General features: G+C 38.4%; 1 protein-coding gene across 3 annotated transcripts in view; it reads right to left on the bottom strand.

Annotated features, from left to right (window-relative positions):
- Positions 1 to 20,666, bottom strand: part of TAF15 (TATA-box binding protein associated factor 15) — a gene marked incomplete at its 3' end in the record, with an annotated part of 35,626 nt that extends 14,960 nt beyond the window's left edge. Inside the window, exons 1-7 of one of the 3 annotated variants that reach the window (XM_080680441.1) lie at positions 20,574 to 20,666; positions 11,415 to 11,454; positions 9,927 to 9,978; positions 9,756 to 9,840; positions 9,568 to 9,670; positions 5,581 to 5,774; positions 3,940 to 4,060 (exon numbers count right to left, since the gene is read on the bottom strand). In XM_080680441.1, the coding sequence (XP_080536567.1) occupies positions 3,940 to 4,060; positions 5,581 to 5,774; positions 9,568 to 9,670; positions 9,756 to 9,840; positions 9,927 to 9,978; positions 11,415 to 11,454; positions 20,574 to 20,580 (602 nt within the window). In that variant the 5' untranslated portion in view covers positions 20,581 to 20,666. The remainder of the gene's footprint in view (positions 1 to 3,939; positions 4,061 to 5,580; positions 5,775 to 9,567; positions 9,671 to 9,755; positions 9,841 to 9,926; positions 9,979 to 11,414; positions 11,455 to 20,573) is intronic. The other 2 variants (XM_080680442.1, XM_080680443.1) reach the window with 2 other exon arrangements.
- Between the last annotated feature and the right edge of the window lie 1,099 nt (positions 20,667 to 21,765).

Here is a 21,765-nt window from a genome sequence, read left to right as displayed (position 1 = left end):
CTGCAACCTGGGCATGTGCCCTGACCGGGAATCAAACCATGACCTCAGGGTTCATAGGTCGATGCTCAACCACTGAGCCACACCGACCAGGTCAAATGAATACACTTAACTGCAGGAATGGTTGTCCCAAGTTTAAAATCACAATGAGCAGCCTACCCTAGGGTAGAGCCTGGAAAAGACAGATTTAATTTCAGGTGCTTATCAAGAAGAAAAAAGTTCTTTGACAGAATCTCTATTCCCAATCTTTAATTTAAAAATATCTAAATATATCTATTCAAGGGCCAAAACTGCCAAGAGTAAAAGAACAATGCAGTAATATTTATTCCAGAAAATTCAGTATCTAGAGAGAAAAAGGGACTTGGCTAAGACTGGAAAAAGATTAGTTTAAAAACAAACAAACTATACTGTGCTTGAGTTTTCATATTAGTAAAGCCAAAATATAGTATCTGAGCTACAGAGAACTCCAACATTAATTCCAAATATAAATGACTCAATGGCTGTAAACAGCATTCTCAACAGTAGCCATATTTGTTTCATCTCCTCCCATGTGTTATATGTGTGTTTAAAAAAGCTTTCTAGATTCAACATTTACCAATATTGCAGGAGGACAAGAATCTATATTGTAGAGTTATACTGTCCGATACATTATTCCCTAGTCAAATGTAGCTGCTGACCATTTGAAATGTGGGATAGTCTAAACTGAAAGGTAGTCTAAATGTAAAACACAAAATGGATTTCAAAGTCTTAGTATGAAAAAAAGAATGTACACTATTTTTATACTGATTACTTAAATATTTTGGATATATTAAATAAAATATATTATTAACTTCACCTATTTGTTTGACTACTAGAAAATTTAAAATTACATATGTGGCTTACATTTGTGACACATTATATTTCTACTAGAGGCCTGGTGCACAAAATTCGTGCACAGGTGGGGTCCCTCTGCCTGGCTGGTTATTGGGGCCAATCAGGGCCATCTTGCCCAGTTCCGATTGGCCAGACCCCAGCAGCAAGCTAACCTACCAGTCAGAGCATCTGCCCCCTGGTGGTCAGTGCACTTCATAGTGACTGGTCAGTCGACCGCTCAGTCGGACACTTAGCATATTAGGCTTTTCTATATACAGATTGAGCAACATTGTTCTAGACAATCACCAGAACATATGCACATTTTTAAGAGAGCTCACCACAAACTTTTGTAAGAAGACATTGGAAATTTAAAAAAAAAAAAAAACTTACTTTAGGCTTCAGATATTAAAGCCTGTAACAGTTATTTTAACTTGATGACATACTAATGAAAAACTGTTATCTCTAAAGTTCTGGCATTTTTGTAATGCATTCATCACAACACTGAAGTTGAAAACAGAGAATTTATGGCCTTAAACTTCTAATCCACTAAGATGTCAGTGATCAATTTTAGGTGACAATTAGAAATTCAATCTTTTTTGCTGCAACTGCTTTTTCAAAGCAAAATACTGTTTCCTATCATCTCTATAACGTTCACATTTCTCTTGCATATATGGGAAACTGACAGTTTCCTTTTGGTCTGAATTCTTCCTCCAGTCAAGCAATCATACAACCTGAGTCTACGAGTGTCCCATCCTTTACCACATCCCACCCTCAACCTGTTCTTCAAATATAAACCCAATTCATGCAAGATATCCTTCACACAGCCCCAAAAGGATCATATTTTCAACCTTGCTATTTTTAAGTAAGATGAATAGAAACACAAATGCAAGTGTTAATGAAGACTAACAACAAATGTTTGGGTATTTTGGTACTTACATGTAAAACCACATGTGAAAAAAATTCTGAAACTGAGCATTTTTATTTTATTTCAAATTACTCCTACAAATGGACTTTTTTTTTTTTTAGCACATCTTTGAGCAAGATATTGTGACACAATGAAAGTATATGAATTTCAAATTTCAGTTTCCCATAAATGAAGTTTTATTGGAACACAATCATGTTTATTCATTTATATATTGTCTAAGGCTGCTTTGATCCTACAAGGGCAGAGTTGAGTAGCTGCAAGAGAAACTGTTTATGGCCTGCAAAGTCTAAATTTATTAATTATGTGGCCTTTCACATAAAAAGTTTGCCAACCCAATACAGAGAATAATTATCACATTCCATATGGGTTTCTATTTATTGGCTGAAGGGTTGCCTCAAGTAGACAGAAACTGGGCAAGATCCCTCCCCCATTCCTACCCTGACATGAACCAGATTGGCATTTTTACCTAATTAATATATAGTGGGCTCTTGCATAAGATTTCATTTAAAGAGGTTCTAAGACTAAATAAAAAGCTATGAAAATCAAGAACTTAGTATCTGATTCAGCATATGGACCAAAACTTATACTGAAATATGTTGCCAAATAGGTTATAAAGTGCTTTAAAACAGAACTTCTGGGTTGGTTATGGTATGGATCGTCACTCCTTTATCAGGAAGATCATTCAAGGTCCTTTTAGCTCTGATTCTTAAATGAGTCATCTCTCCAAGATGAAATTATATAAAGACTTTTCTTCTATCATTCAGACATAATTATAGCTTCCTTATGAAGAAAATTAAACCTGTGGTATACTATAAATGTAGAGCATTCCAAGGCAGACAATTATCCAAAACATATTAATTGGAAAATTAAATATGCCTGTTGGTTATCTTGTTTGGAATTCTGTTTTAAGATAGGAGGGAGGCTATTAGGTAAGCACTGTGTCACTTTACATTGTCACTTTACATTATTCATTTAATACAAATGATGGCTGACTGCTCTCTTTGACAATGAAGAGGCATACAATATACTTGTTTTACCTTAGTAATTTGATCTTGGCTATCAATAAAAAGGCTTTTAATGTTTAAGTCTTATAAAAAGTTTATCAATTATGTTTAGATTCTTGTTTTGCCATATCAAAACAATGTACACTAAACATAAAAAATATTAAGTCAGTGAGATCGAATTCCTGGCTCACTTGAAGAAATAACAGTGCTGTGCATAACTGGCTGTGTTTCTCAGATCACTGCAGGGCAGACACTAGGCTCAGTCCCAAAAGGACAAGAGTAAACTAGTACTGATATATTATTATTGTCAGTTAACAAGCCACTGACAATTTCAATTCCCAAGGAATATAAGTTATCTTTTAAGCCTGTGTATTTTACACACAAATTTATAACCTACACACCTCATCTGAGGACAATAAATGACAACTACTTTTTCATTATTGTTTTTATGGTCAAAGTGCTAAATTTACAGATAACTTAAATGCAATTTTAAAACCAGCTTTCATAACATATGCCATAGTAAATATCAAGCTTGATAATACTGGCAATGGAGATAGAAAAGCTGAGTTACAAAGTCATTCCTTTTCCACAGTTTTAATCTAGACAAAATACACTACGGTATGTGAATATGCACTTATTAATTAATTCAATATTTATTTACTAAAGAAGAGGAACAAAATGGTATGGTTACATTAAATCTCTCACCAACCCCATTTTTATACTCTGCTACTGCCTTCTAATATTTTCCCTTCCCAAGGGGATTCAAGATTAAGGAAAAGCCTCTCTGCCCTCCAATCTACAATTAACTTACCTTTTATTTTTTACAAACAAAATGCTTGGATTTCTCAGAGCCATCTTTTAACATTTAGATTCTAAAGCTCTGGCAGGAAACACACAGGTCTCCATAGTAGGGGACTTTCATCCATTGGTGTTTAATATACACCATATAAACCAACTGCTAACATAAACCTATTCTAAGGTAATTTATGCAACATCTTAAGACTGAAAATAAATTTTCAATTTTTGCTCTCTTCTCTACAACATAACCTCTTTAAAGCCCCTTAACTACATTAGATGCTGGAATTAAACCAGCCAAGTAACAACCAAACTTAAAATTAAAAAAGAGAGAAGAAATGTAGACATTTATACCTGAAAACTTACCTTGATCCTGTCATAGGACCTCTTCCATCCTTGTCATATCCCCCACGCCCTCTACCTCCTCCCTGTGACCCGCCATATCCTCTATTATCTTCTCCATACCTACTCACATCACGACGGTCATCTATAAAAAAGAAAATAATATGTACATAAATAAATAACTACTATTCTGCTTTCAGACACAGACTTCCCACAACAATCTTAAATGGCTCTTTAGGTCACACTATATGTCCTTTGGAAAATGGCATATGTGCACAGAACTCAAATGCAAGCCATCATAAAACCATCTGGAATTAAATGTGTTCAGGAATTATATTTGTGTCAAACAATTAAAGTCAGACAGCAAAATGGTGATGGTGATGTAGAATAGTTTGAGTTCAAGTACAACAATAGGTACAAAACCCTAACAAATTAGATGAAAAGCATAACCCAAATCTGAAAAGTTATTACTTTCATGACCTCAAAAATACTTAAATGCAAATTAAGCATGGACAAGAAGTAACTGGATTTTCAAACTGATACTCAGTGCACACATTCACTGAAAAAAATATTCAATGCATATGTTCACTGAAAAAGATATTCAGTGTGCCCAGCCAGTGTGGCTCAGTGATTGAACGTTGACCTATGCACCAAGAGGTTGCTAGTTCAATTCCCAGTCAGGGCACAAGCCCAGGTTGCGGGCTGGATCCCCAGTGTGTATGTAGCATGCAGAAGTAGCCAGTCCATGTTTCTCTCACATAAATGTTTCTCTCTCTCTCTCCCTATCCCTTCCTCTCTCTCTAAAAGTCAATTTTAAAAAATATTTTAAAAGTTTAACTCTCCACGTATAAATTTAAAAAAGATATTCAGTAAATGAGCGTCCACTTTTACTCATTCACTTACTCACTCATTCAATTATTCACGAACCAAGCCCTATACTAGGCAATGAAGGTACAAAAATAAATAAAACTGAACTTTTGCCTTTTCTTGGCAAGGACAGATTCCTAGCTATCAGTTGTATATGAAATGTGCTATCGGAAAACAAGAAGAAGGAATGACTGGTCCTTCTTAGATGAGGTCAGAGAAAGCTAATATAGAATCAAAATTTCACCAAATCAAGTATACTACCACTTCCAAAAGGACTGGTAGCAGCAGCATTTGCCAAATGATCAAAGTTGTCTGAGACAAAAAGGAAATTAATGTATCAGCAATCAAAAAGTCATGTGACCATTTGGGAATCTCCAAGCAGCTCAGAAATAGGAATCTAATAAACTAATTTTGATAGCCATGAGAGAACATATGGTCACAGTCACTCCAAATTTTTACAGTTAAAATCCTATTTGGGTTTTGTGGATTTTTTTTTTTTTTTTTTAAATCCTCACCTGAGGACATGCTTACTGATTAGAGAGAGAGAAAGAAAAAAAAATCAACATGATAGAGAAACATCGATTGGTTGCCTTCCATACACAACCCAACTGGGGATCGAACCTGCAACCCAGGTATGTGCCCTGACCCGGAATTGAACCCAGCAACCATTTGGTGTATGGGACGATGATCCAACCAACTGAGCCACACTGGCCAGGGCTCCTATTTGGGTCTTTTAATCCAAAACTCATTATGTAAGTAATTCTGTCTGAAAAAAAAAAAGAGGTAAGTATATCTTACCTTGTGTGTGGTGGCTGTAATTTTCCCTTTGTGAATGGTAGGACTGCTGGTTTTGATTATAGGAATCATGCTGCTGATCATAATTTGACTGCTCATCATATGAACCTTGATGATGATCATAGCCTGACTGCTGGCCATACGAATCTTGTTGACCATAGTTTGACTGGTCATATGAAGGCGTTCTTCCACTTTGGCTAAACAGAAATCAAGAACTTGAGAGATTTTATAGGATTATGTTTACTGTAGCAAGTTGACTGAGACTGATATAAAAGGTCTGACTAGCTAGACCTGAACCATATTTACTACTTTTTTGTGGTGGAAATCATTTAGTTCTTTTATCTATAAAGTCTCCTTTATCACCAATAAAATGACCTTCAAACAACAATTTATCCTTGAAGAGATGCCAATTATGAGAAAAACCATATGCACCTTTGAAAATAGTGAAGCAAAAAAATCAGTATGATTTTTACATCTCCTTAAATTAAAAAATTAAAGGTGCCACAAAGTACAGTAATGTCAATTCTTTAACACACATGCCACAAGTACTGAGTTCTTTTAATAATTATACTGAAAGGCTCTATATCACCTAATTTTAATATCTTATAATGTTTTAAGGACTACTTCTTTAATTTCAAAGAGGAAGGGGGCGGGAGATAAGGGGGGGGGGAGAGAGAGAGAGAGAGAGAGAGAGAGAGAAACATCAATGATAAGAGAGAATCACTGATCAGCTGCTTCCTGCACACCTCCTACTCAGGATCAAGCCAGCAACCTGGACATGGTCCTGACTGGGAATGGAACCGTGATCTCCTGGTTCACAGGTTGACATTCAACCATTGAGCCACACCGGCAGGGCGGACTACTTTTTATAATTATCTTTAGAACCTACAGTACATTCTCTTTACTTTATTTTAAAAATTTATATTTACTTAGAAGCATTCAGAATGTCAATAAAACAGCTGCAACGTTTTTTGCAATTAGAGTGGTACAGTCAATTAACTGAACAATTATTTCGTATAAGCTGTAGCAGAGACAACTGAAGATGAAAAAACTACCATCCCTATATATAACTAATTTGTGCTGTGCACCAACAAGAACCTGCTTTAAATTGCCATGCCAATATACAATCCCCGTATTACACCAGGTAAAGTTAGTGGCTATTGAAAATATCCGTAGGAGAGGGATATCTAAAGACATTTGGTAGTGTGTTAACTATACAAAAAGAGACACTGTACAGCTTAAAAATAAATCTTACACAACTTACATTTCAATTTTTTTCTTTAAAAGGAATTAGTTGTGTACAGGGGGGTTAAATGGTTTTATAGACAAGAAAAAAACTGCACTAAACCCAACTTATTCATCATCACATTCTTCTTCATCTTAGAGTACATTCTTTTAAATATCTTCAATGAAAATACATTTTAGAAAACAGGTATGCATTCAGATTTTTAGTCTGCTGAGTGAAAAAAAGAGAATTCACTTTGTGATGCCATTTTTTATCTGAAAAGAAGTCTACCAAATAATAACACTGCTTTCTTATCTCTGGCAATTCAAAAAGGAAATTCTAGGTATGTTCTTTGTAATATGACTATTAATTACCTGCCTTAAGGATGGGGATGTTGAAAGGAACACTTAATTGGATTTGAGTTCTAATGTTCACTTTTTTAAAAGGTCTCCATTAACTTAGTAACATCTTATTCTGCATCAGAGGATCAGAACAATCAGTATGTTTCCCAACTTCCTACCCAAAACGTATCATATTAATGGTCAGAACCCTAGCACTTCACTTTTAAAATGGTTGCGTTTGATCTTCAGTCAGTGCTCATACAAGAAGCAACTAATCCTATCTAATAAAAGAGTAACATGCAGATTGATCATCACTCCAACACACAAGATGGCTGCCCCCATGTGGTCAAAGATGGCTGCCTCCATGTGGACACAAGATGGCCACCACAAGATGGCCAGCAGGGGAGGGCAGTTGGGAGGGAACAGGCCTGCAAGGTAGGGCAGTTGTGGGCGATCAGGCCAGCAGGGGAGGGCAGTTGGGAGGGACCAGGCCTGCAAGGGAGGGCAGTTGGAGGCGATCAAGCCTGCAGGGGAGGGCAGTTAAGGGTAACCAGGCCAGCAGAGGAGGGAAGTTGGGGTTGACCAGGCCTGCAGGGAAGGGCAGTAAGGGGGGACCCAGGCCTGCAGAGGAGAGCAGTTGGGGGGGACCAGGTCTGCAGGGGAGGGCAGTTAAGGGTGACCAGGCCTACAGGGGAGGGCAGTTAGGGGTGACCAGGCCTGCAGGGGAGGGCAGTTAGGGGCAATCAGGCTGGCAGGGAAGTGGTTAGGGGGTGATCAGGCTGGCAGGCAGAAGCAGTTAGGGGAAATCAGGAAGGCAAGCAGGCGAGCATTGGGAGCCAGCAGTCCTGGATTGTGAGAGGGATGTCCGACTGCCCGTTTAGGCCTGATCCCATCAGGCCTAAACGGGCAGTCAGACATTCCGCGAGGGGTCCCAGATTGGAGAGGGTGCAGGCTGGGCTGAGGGACAACCCCCGCCCCCCGTGCACGAATTTCGTGCACCAGGCCTCTAGTCCTATATAATAAAGAACTAATATGCTAATTAGACCGAACAGCAGAATGACCGTCTGGATGAAGCCACGGCTGCAAGGACCAATGAATTTCATGCATTGGGCCTCTAGTAAATACATAAATAAGTGGAACAACAAATTAATGTTTCTCTCTCTCTCCCTTCCTCTAAAATCAATTTTTAAAATATTTTTAATTGGTCATGAACCAAAATCTAACATTTCTCTTTGGTCTACATTTACATGTGACACTTCCAAAAATGTATCCTTATAAAAGGGTTCCTCTTAAATTTAAAACTAACTAGTAGGGCTTGAAGAGTTCTTCCTTCCAATGTAGCATGCTTTCTGGATATTATCCCTTACATTTGTACTCATTCTCTACTTTTCAAAGCACTCTCATTAAAGTGGTAGTTTGACCTCACAAATCTTTCCCCATTGCTTTCACTTAGAATAATTTTCTTTGCTGCAAGAGAAAACACTGACTTCAGTTTTTCCTTCATTTTTTAGCTGTATAACCTGACAAACTATGTAATCTTAACAGCGTTTCTTTAATTTTATAAAATGGAAATAATTACTGATACAATCTTATACTGGTGTTCAAGGATCATCAATTAAATTAGAGAATGCAAAAGCATTTCACAAAATGTAAAACACAATGAAAAGAAAGTAAATCATTATTATTAAGATTAATAACAAGTACAGACTCCTCAAATCTGAAAGTTAAAAAAAAACAGTAAGCCCCGACTGGTATGGCTCAGTCGGTTGAGCATCATCACCCCATGCACTGAGAGGTCTCAGGTTCAATTCCCAGTCAGGGCATATACCCAGATTTCAAGCTTGATCCCCAGTAGGGGCCATGTAGAAGACAGCCAATCAAGGTTTCTCTCAATGTTTTTCTCTCTCTCTGAAAATCAGTAAAAATTTATTTTTAAAAAACCACAACTATAAATCCTATAAACTTGCTGGCAAATATTCACATACTTATATTAATAAAATATATTTTAGGGTATCTGAAATATGTGGACAGGTTTTGGCACTTTTAAAAATATTTTTGTCCCTCAAAAGATAATACATTAAAATAGTTAAAAAATAAAATAGAAATAAAAGTAAGCATTGAAAAGTCTCCTTTCATAGGTAAGTTTTATTTAATCTCAGGCATAAAGGAGAGGCCAAGTTTTTCTTTCATGTGCATTCATTTACAGCTAAATAATCATTTTACAAATAACACATCATAAGTATTAAATGACAATGCTGACAATTTTCACACTCTTCATAACAGTAAAACTGTGAAATTCATACTCCCATCAAAACATTTCTGAAAAAAATGTTTAGTTAGGAGTATATTGCTGAAACCTGTTTAATACGCAAAGTATTATTTCCACTGCCCAACACAATCTCAGTACTTTTACTGTTTCCTTACCCTCCTGATGAGTCCGTGTTTTGCTGTCCCTGGTTATTATAAGATTGCTGGCCATATGAGCTCTGTTTTTGATTCTCATAACCACCGTAGGATTGTGAATAACCTAAAGATTGGATGGATATACCACTTAGTAAAGGTTCTGATTTTTTTAAATTTGTAAAGTAGCAAATTTAACAAACCAGTCCAACCTGATTGGCTTTGTCCATAATTGGAGTAGCTGCCATAGTTCTGTCCATATGAGGAATCAGTAATTTGCCCATAACCAGAATAGCCCTGAAATTTAGGTAAATACAAGTTTCGTCACCTACTTAAGATAAAAATAACTATTTATAAAGAACACAATTTGTATTTTAACCTACTTGTGGTGCTTGTCCATAACCTTGATTGCCTTGATTTCCATAGGAAGAATAACTGTAAAAAAAAAAAAAAAAAATGTACTACTTGAAAGAAATTTGCTAGCATTGGCACTAGCAAATTTAACAGCTTGAAGAACCCTATCCTCATTTTCAAATATAAGCTTCTTTTCTGAGAAACTGTCAACCTGCCCGTCTCGAGTCTAAATTGAAAGGTGATGATCAAAGACTACTGAAGACATAAATGAAGTCACTCCCAGACCTTTTGGATGCCAAACAAACACCAAAAGTTTCCCTTTGATAATCTCCCACAATTAAACAAAACTTCACCAGAGCTGGAAAATCCCAGAGAATTAATTGTGCTTGGAAGGTGGGGAGGGAGGGACAATAAGGCAACAAAACCCGTAACAAATATCTGACACAGAAAAATGATGACTGTCAGTGCTTTAATCAATTTACTATGTTTTGACAGATTAATTTCTTCCTACTATTTGCCTTAAATCTGCCTTTCATTTCCTAGAAAAGGCACAGGGTGGCACTAAAAGTTTAATTTTCATGCCGTGGTAATTAGAATTATGTATATCTTCAGAATATTATCATAAGATTATTTTTAATCCCCAGTGTCAAAACACAGCCTCGAATACAGTTTGACTGAACAAATGTAACTTCCTCAGATTTGAAGAAGTATCTTTAATTTTGCCTAACATGTAAGTTCTAACAAGTCAAAAACAAACTTTCTAAATATATGCCAAAGAAAACTAAAACATTTGCAAAAAAATCTTTTTATCGTTTTAGAGCTTTCAAGTGCTAACAAAATTTAAATTTGAGAAATCTATTTCATGAATAAACATTTGCTAGCTGCCTACTATGAGATTAGCACCATCCTATGAGAATAAAAAATTAAATCAGTTTTCATGAACTGATATCTGAGATGCTATTCTGAGTATCTCACAGTGAACTGCAAAACATTTATAGTATAAGTTGAAGGCTGTATTTCTAGTAAGCATGAGAACCCTACTACATGTAAACATTCACATAAAAACATACTTTTTATTGTGAGCATGATAAGGAGTCTTGAAAAAATGCTAAGCATTTCTATTATAGTGCTTCTAGAAAATCTGTTCCAAATGAACATATTACATACAATAAAAATATGAAATGCTTTTTCTAAGAACCTGTTATAGTTCAATTGCTTAAATCCTTTTAATAACTGTTCTTTTTTAAATTTTCCAAAGAAAACAATCTTTACAATACCTGTAAGGTTTGTTTTAATCTCCATGAGGCATCTATATTCACTGATTCAAACAGTCTTTTAAAAAGGGAGGAAATGTTTCACAGCACCTATTTACAAAGGCTGACTCTTTTCCCTTGCCAAGCTAATATTTAACTCTCTTAAGACATCCAAATACCAAATCTCAAGTGGGAAGGCCTGACTAAATTCATCTTTTTTTCAGTTCTACTCTTTCATGGTATTAAAATGTATGTATACTTTACCTTTGCTGCTCACCCCCAGACTGACCGTAACTTCCAGAATCTAAAACACATAAAAAGAATTTTAAATCTGATTTTAAATTATGCTTCCCTCAAAGGCTGGCTTTAGACCTTATAGAATAATGTGATAAGAAAATGTCATATAAAGAAACTAAGAAAGAAAAACGAAGTTAAAAATATTGTGCAAGGAGAAATCTGTACAAATAGTATTTGCTGTGTATAGTACCTATATCTTTGAAAACAACTACTACACAAACGCGTCCCAATGGTCACAAGGACCAAGTGATCAAATGCAAAATCAGTGAAAAATCCATCCTTTTAACAAAAACTCAAAAGCTCAAACTATATCACCTTTATATACAAAAAGACATCTTAAAACTAACCAGGACCAAAAAGGGAGAAGACACTCTGACAAGATAAATGCCAGGATTACATTTACTTCCATATCCTTCTCAGCCCAACATCTACACCATTCCCTTGTACTGGACTGCCTTGGCTCTCAGCAGCAACAAAAACATCTGTGAAGACTTGGGAAAAGCAGCTATTTGTTGTTTAATATAACTTTACCAAGCTTTCAGGGTGTTAGCCAATTGATAAAGCAACTCAGCAACACGTACTCCGAGCTTCCTTTTTGGCAATAAAATCTACCAAGAAAGGCATGAATTGAGTAATATATGTCAAAAAAAGAAAAATATTTTTCTCAATACTTCAAAATGTATGCTTTATCAAAAACTTTTTAATAGGCTCTACCCTTTAGGCTCCTACTCAGAGTCAAATGAATGACCTAAGTTTATTGATAATGAATAAGAGCAATATATTATATGACTAGAGGCCCGGTGCACAAAATTCGTGCGGGGGGGGGCGGGGGGAGGGAGTCCCCTCAGACCAGCCTGCACCCTGTCCAATCTGGGACCCCTCGGGAGATGTCAGACTGCCCGTTTAGGCCCGATCCCTGTGGGCCTAAACGGGCAGTCGGACATCCCTCTCGCAATCCAGAACCGCTGGCTCCTAATTGCTCACCTACCTGCCTGCCTGATCGTCCCTAACCACTCTGCATGCCGGCCTGCTCGCCCCCAACTGCCCCCCCTGCCGGCCTGATCACCCCCAACTGCCCTCCCCTGCTGGCCTGATCGCCCCTAACCACCTCTGCCTCGGCCCCACCACCATGGCTTTGTCCGGAAGGTCTCCGGGTCTAATTAGCATTTATTAGTATAGATAGAAGATACTTTCAAGCAAAAAATAACACTCATAGTCAAACTGCTGACCATCAGACCCAACCTCACCCAATTTGAAACACAACCATTTTTTGTTGGACAGTTCTGAAAACCAACCAAAAATCAAATCAGTGACTTTTTCATTCAACTCATATAAATTTACAATATGAAAACATTACTATATAATAAAAGCATAATATGCTAATTAGACTGGGCGTCCTTCCAGATGTCCTTCCAGACGAAGCCGGGGCTGCAAGGGAAAGCCAGGTCCCTGCCGGGAGCTGGAGGTAAGCCTGGGTGCCGGAGGGAAGCCGGTGCCAGCAGCCGAGGGAAGGAAGGCCTACTCTTGCACAAATTTCGTGCATCGGGCCTCAAGTTACTATATAAGTGGATGACATCAAATTTGGCACTTTCCTAAGTTCTCCAATCAGACTGAAATTATTTTTTAAGCCTTAATTATAAGAATATTAAATGCAATCCTGACACAAACTACTTCTATGAATGTGAAAGACATAAAGCTACCTGAGATAAAAAAGAGAAAACTGCATCACTGCCATGTCCGTGGTAGTAAATGACTCTAAATTTATAGCTAAGCAAGTAAGAAAAACATGAAAAGGATATAGACTCTAACTGGACCATAATGATTAGATGCATCTATCAAATGAGAGGGAAAGTTAGCTTTAATCAGGTAAGATATGGAAAAGAATTATTGGGGGTGGGATAGGTGTCATGTGAATAAAACTTAAGATACTTTAGGGATGCATGAAACTAGATCCAAAGGTATGAATGTGGTTTCTCTATGACAAGAGTGCAGTCCAAGATCTCAGTATATATCCCTTTGACACAGGCAAAATTATCGAAGTACACAACACATAGGTCTTGTGTTACTGGCTCAAATCTAATATCGAGTCCTTAACTGTAACCCAGTCACTTCAGCCCTGTGAAATTATCTGTCTTCAGCTAGCTGACTTTAAAACTGCAGAAGATATAAAAATAAGCATATTGACCAATAAGTCTGACCCTTAGTATAAATACTTGAGTCTGAGAAAGTACAGATGTTTATATTCATCAGAGAAAATCAGTCTATAGTCATTTAGGGCATTTCAAACAACTGCTCATTACAAGTAGACACCTGGGCCCTGTGTCTGGATCCATGAATTATTTATAAGTGCTTATACTTCCAAGTGTATAGGGTTTGATTCTCTTTGTTTTTATCTTCTAATTATATTCCATTGCAGTAAGAAAAGGTATTTTCTATATTTTTCCTGGTATTTGTTAGGATTTGCTGTTTTGTTGCTTTTCCTCCTTGAAAAATACTTTACTTGCATAAATATCCCTATGTGCTTGAAAAGAACTGTGTATTTCGGTTAAATGAATTCCCTAAGTCAATAAGATGATACTTATTAGTTCTATCATTCATATTCTTACTAATGTTTGGTCTGCCCAATCTATTAATTACACAGAGAGGCATGTTTAAAAACTCTACTTGACTATCATTTTTTTTTTTTTTGGCTTTCATATTTTGAGGCTATAATTAATGTTAGGCACATAAAAGTATCGGTTTATATCATCCTGGTGAATTTCCTTTTAATATTCATTACATAAAAACTATCATTTAAAATGTCCACACATTATTCTGCTGGTAACATAATCTCCCTTTTGCTTTTTTCCTGGTGAATCTTTTTCAATCTCTATACTTTCAACATTTCTTATATTTTAGGCATATTTCTGAACAGCACATTTAGATTTTATTCCAATGTGAAAATCTTTGTCTTTAAATTGTTTCTGTACTTTTACTAGTTACTTTTTTATTTCTACCCACTAATATTGGACTTTCTACTTACCAGGGTTGGTTTTTTTATTCCTTTTAAACTCCTTTCCTGCCTTCTATTAAATGTTTATATTTTCCTTTTACTGCTTTATAAGTGATACATTCAATTTGTTGTTTTAATAAGTCACCATTCATAATTTAATTATGTTCAATTTTAACATGTATTCTTGGCAAAGCTCAAAATGATCTTCAACCTCCATTAGAATATAAGAATCTTAATAACATGCCAATCAGCCTTCACCTATTATTTTGCTCCACTTTTTCCCCATCCTTTTACTGCCACGTTTTTTAAATCTCTAAACATATACATTTTCATCTTCAATAATTTGCTTTTTACTTACTGTTTGCTTCCCCTACATTATTTTTTTGCATTCTACTCCTCCATTCCAGATTTAACACATTTAATTAGTTCTGTAAGCCAAGACATGAAAGTGGCAGTCTTAGTCTTATTTTGGTAAAAATTTCAAGATCAATAGTTATTTTCCTCTAAATTCCAAGGATTTCAGTATTTTCCAGCTTAAACTTTTAAGTCTCTCAATCTTACCAGTTTCCTATTCCCTCTAGTAGGTTTGTTATTGGTATTTCAATCCGCAGTTTTACATGTGTATCTAGCTATAACTTCTGTTTGAAACCACTACCTAATTTTTAAAAAATCATCAGTTTTAGAAAACTATCAGCCATCTATTAATTCTTCCATTTTCTCCTCAAATTCCTATTCGATATATGACAGGACTCCTCAATCTACTTGCCATGTTTCTTAATCTTTCATTTTTCATCTCTATCCTTCTGAATTGAATTCTGGGTAAATTATATCACATCTTCCCCTTCACTATTTCTTCTACTATGTCTATCTACAATTCAATTTATTCTTTTTTTCCGTTTCTACAAGTTGTACTTGGTTCTTTTTCAAATCTATATGTGGTTTTTCATACCATCTTGGTCTTAGGGTTGATTCTTTCTTTTAGGTTTTTAATAATTTTAAACATATAATATTCACTTTTAGATTACCTATTAGGGGTTCTAATCCCATTTGTCACTAAGTCTCATTTTGGTGAATTGTTTCCTAGAGTTCTGCAATTTTCTTACTGTGAACTCATCTTTTCTAAGGCATGTTTTTTTCTTTAAGATGTCTTGTGACCTACGGTGTGAAATTTCCTCCAGGAAAGCTTTTTCATTTGTTTCTACAGTCAAACCTCATTTCTGGAACATCTCCCATCTCAAACAATTCAGTTCTCAACCAAATTGTTCACAGAAAAAATGTGGAACCAAATTTTGTTTTTTCGACTAGTCAACCCTTTCATACCGATACTTCAGCATGACAAAAAGCGGCTCTCAGACAACAAAGGAGATCATGCTTTTGTTGCTGGGGAAATCATAAAACATAAAGAGGTCATCAAGAGTGCTAATGCTGCTCAGTGGTTAAGCATCAATCTATGAACCAGGAGTTCACAATTCATTTCCTAGTTAAGGCATATGCCCAGGGTTGAGGGCTCAGTCCCCAGTAGGGGATGTGCAGAAGGCAGACTATCATAATTCTCACCACTGATGTTTCTATCTCTCTCCCTCTCCCTCCCTCTCTGAAATCAATACAATTTTTTTTTTTTTTTAAAGAGTGCTAATGTTACTAAGGGTGTGAAAGAAACAATGACCACAGGCAATTGAAAAGGTAGAAAAACTATTGTGTTGCCTTGGATAAAAGAAAAGCAGTTAGCCAGCCAGTGACAGCATTTCAGAGGCAGTGATATATGGAACAGCAAAGATGCTGCATGCTGACCTGAGAGACACCCCTAGAATGAGTACTAAAAGTGATTCCTTTAAGGCTGGTAGGGAGTGATTCGATAAATTTAAGAAAAAATGCCGGGCCAGTGTTGCTCAGTGGTTGGCATCTACCTATGGACCAGGAGGTCACCATTCAATTCCCAGTCAGGGTGGGTCTAGGCTTGATCCCCAGTGTGGGGCATGTGAGAGGCAGCCAATCAATGATTCTCTCTCATCATTGATGTTTCTCTCTCCCTATCCCCTCCTCTCTGAAATCAGTAAGAGTTGCTTGGCCACTGTGCTCAGTGGTTAGAGCATACCTTGCTGCAGGTTCGCACCCTGCCCCCAAAAGGCACATGGATGTTTTCCCCCCCAACCCTTTTTCCCTTCTACTCTCTCTGAAAAGCAATGGAAGAAAATCCTCAGATGAGGATTAAAAAATAAAAAAGTATAGATTAAACAGTACATTAGACATGTACAGTATATAAGGACATGTACTGTATATCAGGCTAAAACAGGGAGTCATTTGGGAGTCTGGAACTAATTAATTCAATTTACATTACAGTGGAACCTCGTTTCTCGAACGTCTCCCATCTTGAACAATTCACTCCTCAGCTGACAACTCTTTCATGCTGATATCTGTACAATCAGTCATGCATCTCTCAGTTGACAAAGAGAGAATGCGGAAATATGAGTCAGTTTACCAGTTGAAATCTCAGAACATTTTGCTGTGAATATTTTCATTTTTTTTGCTTTTGATACTGCTTGTAATAAACTTTTCATTTTTTTATTTTTTACTAGAGGCCCGGTGCACGAAATTCATGCACAGGTAGGGTCCCTAGGCCTGGCTATCAGGGCCAACCTCTGGGGCAACCTGCGGGGTGACTGCCCCCCACCTTGCACCTGCCTTGGCCGGCCTGGCGCTGCCCGCTCACTGGCCCTGCCCCACCACCACCACAGCCGGTCGCCTCCCTTTGTGGGGCGACCAGCAGGGCTATTGGGGGGACCCCCATTAGCACCCGCCTTGGCCGGCCTGGGGCCTGCAGGCTGGGGGCAGCTCCTGCATTGAGCATCTGCCCCCTGGTGGTCAGTGCATATCATAGCAACCGGTCATTCTGCTGTTTGGTCAAGTTGTATATTAGGCTTTTATTATATAGGATGTTTTTAATGATTTCAGAGAGGGAGAGGGAGAGGGAGAGAAAAATAGAAACATCTATGATGAGAATCCTTGATCAGCTGCCTCCTACACACCCCACACTGGGGACTGAGCCCACAACCCAGGCATGTGCCCCCTGACCAGGAATTAAACTATGACCTCCTGATTCATAGGTTGATGCTCAACAACTGAGCCACACCAGTCGGGCAATTTTCCATTATTTTACTGTACATTTCTTTCCTTTTTGTTAAATTTTCATTTACATTTCATGTCCTTTTTGTTTTTAAAGTGTTTATAGTTTAAACAGTACAATAGACATGTACTGTATATAAGAAAGGTTAAAACGGAATCATTTTGGCGTCTGGAACTGATTAATTCAATTTGTATTACATATTTCTAAAGGGAAAAAAATGATTTGGTTCTTGAACAAATCGCTTCTCGGACTGCCTTCCAGAATGAATTAAGTTTGAGAACTGAGGTTCCACTGTACCAGGAACCCCAAGGTTATTACCAACCCAGAACCAATTTTTATCTTGATTTCCTGGTTTAAGGTTCTTGGGCCCCATAACTAGCCTAAATACACATCCAAATTGTATGAAGCACAGGTTCCAGTTTACGAATTCTCAGAACTTTTTCACTCAGGTTCCAGGCATTCTTGCTATCTCTTATGCTGGTAGGTACAAGTTTTTTCCAGTTCATTCTTTCACCAAAGGTACAGTCCTTCAAACAGCCCAGTCTTATGTAAGGGTCTTAGTTCCCATTACCTAGCTCTAATGGTCTCAAGGCTTCATCTCCTGTCCTTAGTTTTAGTTACTTGGGAAATGGAATTGTTTCTAAATGATGAGATCCATACCCTCCTCTCCAGGGCAACCACCAAATTAGCTGTAGTACCTACCATAATAGTTATTACTTCATTTCTGGTAGCTGGGGCTTCCCTTGTCCCCCTTTTTTGTCAGTTCTTACACTTTTAGGTGTTTAGAGAGGATTTTCAAGTTATCTTGGCCTACCATATTGCCAAAATGAGAACTTGACCTTTAATTTTTATTAGGTTTGTAATTTTAACTTGAAAGGTGTTGGATAATTCACATTTGTAAACAGTATTTGAATGTCTGAGAGCCTGACAATATTTATAATTTTGATTTACTGGTTATACAAGTGCTTATATTTTGTTAGGCTTTAGAAGTTTACACTGTCAGGCATCTGGTGTGGTTGAGTCAACTTGATAAACTTATACATGTAGTTTGGAATGTTTAAAGGACTTAACTAAACCTAATACCATTAGTTGTTTAGGGGGAGTTTACTATTAAATTTACTACCAATATTCACCAAAGAACAAGTCAAAAGCATTACTCCTATTTCTTACAAAGTCAAAAGTATTATTTTATACACATTATAATTATGTGATTGATGCTAAGTAGAACTTAAAGATTCTAGCTTAACTGATTTAGATGTGAGCAATTTTAAAATCATTTTCACATGTGAAAACCAATGTTGATGTTAAAAACACTGAAAATACGAAGTGACAAAAATCTGGTGTCTTGGTAACTTGAAGATTAGTACTTATGTAAACCAGCTCCTCATACACTTGAAACACTGAAAATCTTGGATTTTACAAATGGTAAACCTCTAAAATTTAATTTTCTATAAAAGCTACCTATTCCTATAAAATTAAGCCATCATTTTATACCAACAATTATGTTAAAAGTCAAGCCAGGCCAAGTTTTTAATGAGCACTGTATCCATTGAAAGCTGGTGAATTTCTCCAGGAGGACTGGAGGATATTTCTTTTTAACCATGGATGGATAGGTCACATACCCTCCTGAGGGTATACTTCTACGTACTTCTGTGGGGCTTTACCAGACTTCATCCCAAATTATGCACCTGGTAAGACATACCACTGTCTACTTTAGGGTAAGAAATTATCTCTTGTTTGAGCAAGGATTACATAGAAGCTGAAAGGAGATAAAAGAAGCCCCCTCCCCCAAAAGATAAATATTATGGCTTCCTGACATCAATGTTAATCTAAGGAGAGTTTATCATTTTCCTCTCCAACCATTTCTTTTTAGCCTACTGCTTCCTTTTTACCACACTTCCATCCTCCTGCAACACTGGATTACTGGGGGTGTGGTTTTTTTGTTTTGAATACCAACAGGTTCTCCCTTACAAATAATGTAAAAGACTGTCACCAGTCATTTTCATCCCAACTATTCCACTTTAAGAAAATGTTCTGCTTTTGCACCTGAAAGGTGGTATCTTACTCTCATGATGATTTCTAGCAAGTGGATAGCTGGGTCTTTGCAGCCTGTGAGGCACCCAATGACAGAGGACCTTGTGGGTCAGCTAGGACTGCTAAATCAAGAGAACACCCATGTTCCAGACTTTATATTCTGGGTTAGCAGGACCTAAATTGGCTGGGCTGTCCTAAAGAGACCAAGGCCTTTTCTTCTCTTCTAGCTTCAGTGCTTCGTGGAAGGCTGTCTTTCTTTCTTTGGTCTATGTTTGCCTGTCGATAATAGGAAAGGCTCACTTTCAAGTCTTGCAAGAGACTTTAAAAAAAAGAAACTGAACAGGGAAGAAGACGAGGGTGAAAAGGAAGCTGAATTTCTTACAAACACCCTCAACTGGAATTCGACTCGTTACGACAGAGGGAATGACGACAAGTAGTATTTCGTGGAATGCAACGTCCTTTTGAAAGGGCTCCGAGGGCGTCAAGGCCCCCACCTGATGAATGGGTGAGTCAGAAGGCCCAGCTCCACTTCGTGATTAGGTAAACTGAGGTACGAGGCGGAGAGACGACTGGCCCGAGGCCTCGCAGAAAGATCTGAGGCGGAGCGGAGAACCAGAAGCACCGATTCTCAGGCTGATGCTTTACTCACGGGCTCCCCCCGCCCCTGTGATGGCGTAGACGGCCTCCGCCCCCCGACTCACACACCCTCCCCCGGGAACGGCACGTCGCCTCGGGTTCCAAGGACAGAGCCAAAAGACAGGGGCCCGCAGCGCTCCCGCCGGGATTTGCAGACGGGGAGCGTTGAGAGCGTGCGTCCCTCCAGTCCAACATGGCGGCGGCCGCGTCCGCGCCCCCACCCCCCAGCCTCCCTCAGGGCCGGAGGCTTTTCCTCGGGGCCCTTCGGTGGGCGGGAAGATGGCCCAACCCTGCAAAACCCCTCTCGCCGCTGCCGCTGCTCGCTGAAAGAATCACCTACCCGACATGACTAACGGCCGCGGCGCCGAGCCCCCACAGCCCGCCGAGAACAAGGAATACGAAAACCAGGCGGCACAGCGGCCGAAGCTGTACTGAGGGCAGAACGGCGGGATGAGCACGACTGCGGGGCCTCGGCAGCCAATCAGAAGACGGCGGGTGGTACCATCGCGTCACGGCCGAAGGGGTGATTCTAGCCTCCAAACCCTGAGGACTTCGGAATCCCTATCTGTTCTCCCCTCCTCGGACCATACCATTATTGAGAGGGAATTGAGGAGAAAGTACCAATACCGCGATCAGGCTGGGGGAAGGAAGCTGAACCTGCTCTCTCTGTCCTAATTACAGTCCTGGTTCCTACTTTATTGGGTCTGATAGAATTTGAGGTTAGGAAGCAAAGAGGAGAGACCTTGTAAACACAGTTTATTTGGTTAGAAATGGACTTTCTTCCCCTCAATTTTCGAATGGTATGCCCTAAGTTGCACCGCATGGGCTGCAGACTGCTTGAGCCGCCTGGGGGCGTTCGGAGTCTACGAGCTCCGAGACGGAAAATCGTGACCAGTTCAGGTACCTAATCGCCTCCCAGTTTGTCATAACTAGCTTGTCAAGTAAAAAATAGACTACAAGGTAATACTGAAACAAACGTGTGCATTAAGACAAAATCACACACAGACTGGACTCTGAGAAAAAAAGGAACAGACTCAACTCAGGATGAGGCGGGATGGGGTGCAGAGCTTTAGTCTTCAATGCCATTATAACATCTGACTCTAATGATCAGGCACCTTACGTTATCTCATTTAATTCTAGCAACAGGTTGATGAAATGTTATCTCCATGAAACAGAAAATAGAGCAGAATTCACTTGCTCGAGGTCACACAGCAAGTAAATGGCCAACGGGAAATTTGAATCCTGGTAACCAGATACCACAGTCTTTGGGTTCAGCCATTAGGCTGTACTGCCTAAAGGAAACTAGAACTCCCGAGTGTGAGACAAAACTGTGAACGCCCAGTGAACACGCAAGGACATTTCCCCCGAGGGCAAGGTGACATCTGAGGCAAACCATAGGTGGTGAGCAGAAGTTGACCGAATGGGGGAAAGGGCTTTGGACTACATAGTTGTAAAACAAGTAAGTCAGTATGTTCAGAGTTTGTTCGTGAGGGTAGAATGGTAGGAGGTGAGGCCAGAAAAGTAGCTGAAAC

This window comes from Plecotus auritus (genome assembly GCF_963455305.1).
Source record: "Plecotus auritus genome assembly, chromosome: 7".
NCBI lineage: Eukaryota > Metazoa > Chordata > Mammalia > Chiroptera > Vespertilionidae > Plecotus > Plecotus auritus.
This window is presented reverse-complemented; position numbering and strand designations above follow the sequence as displayed.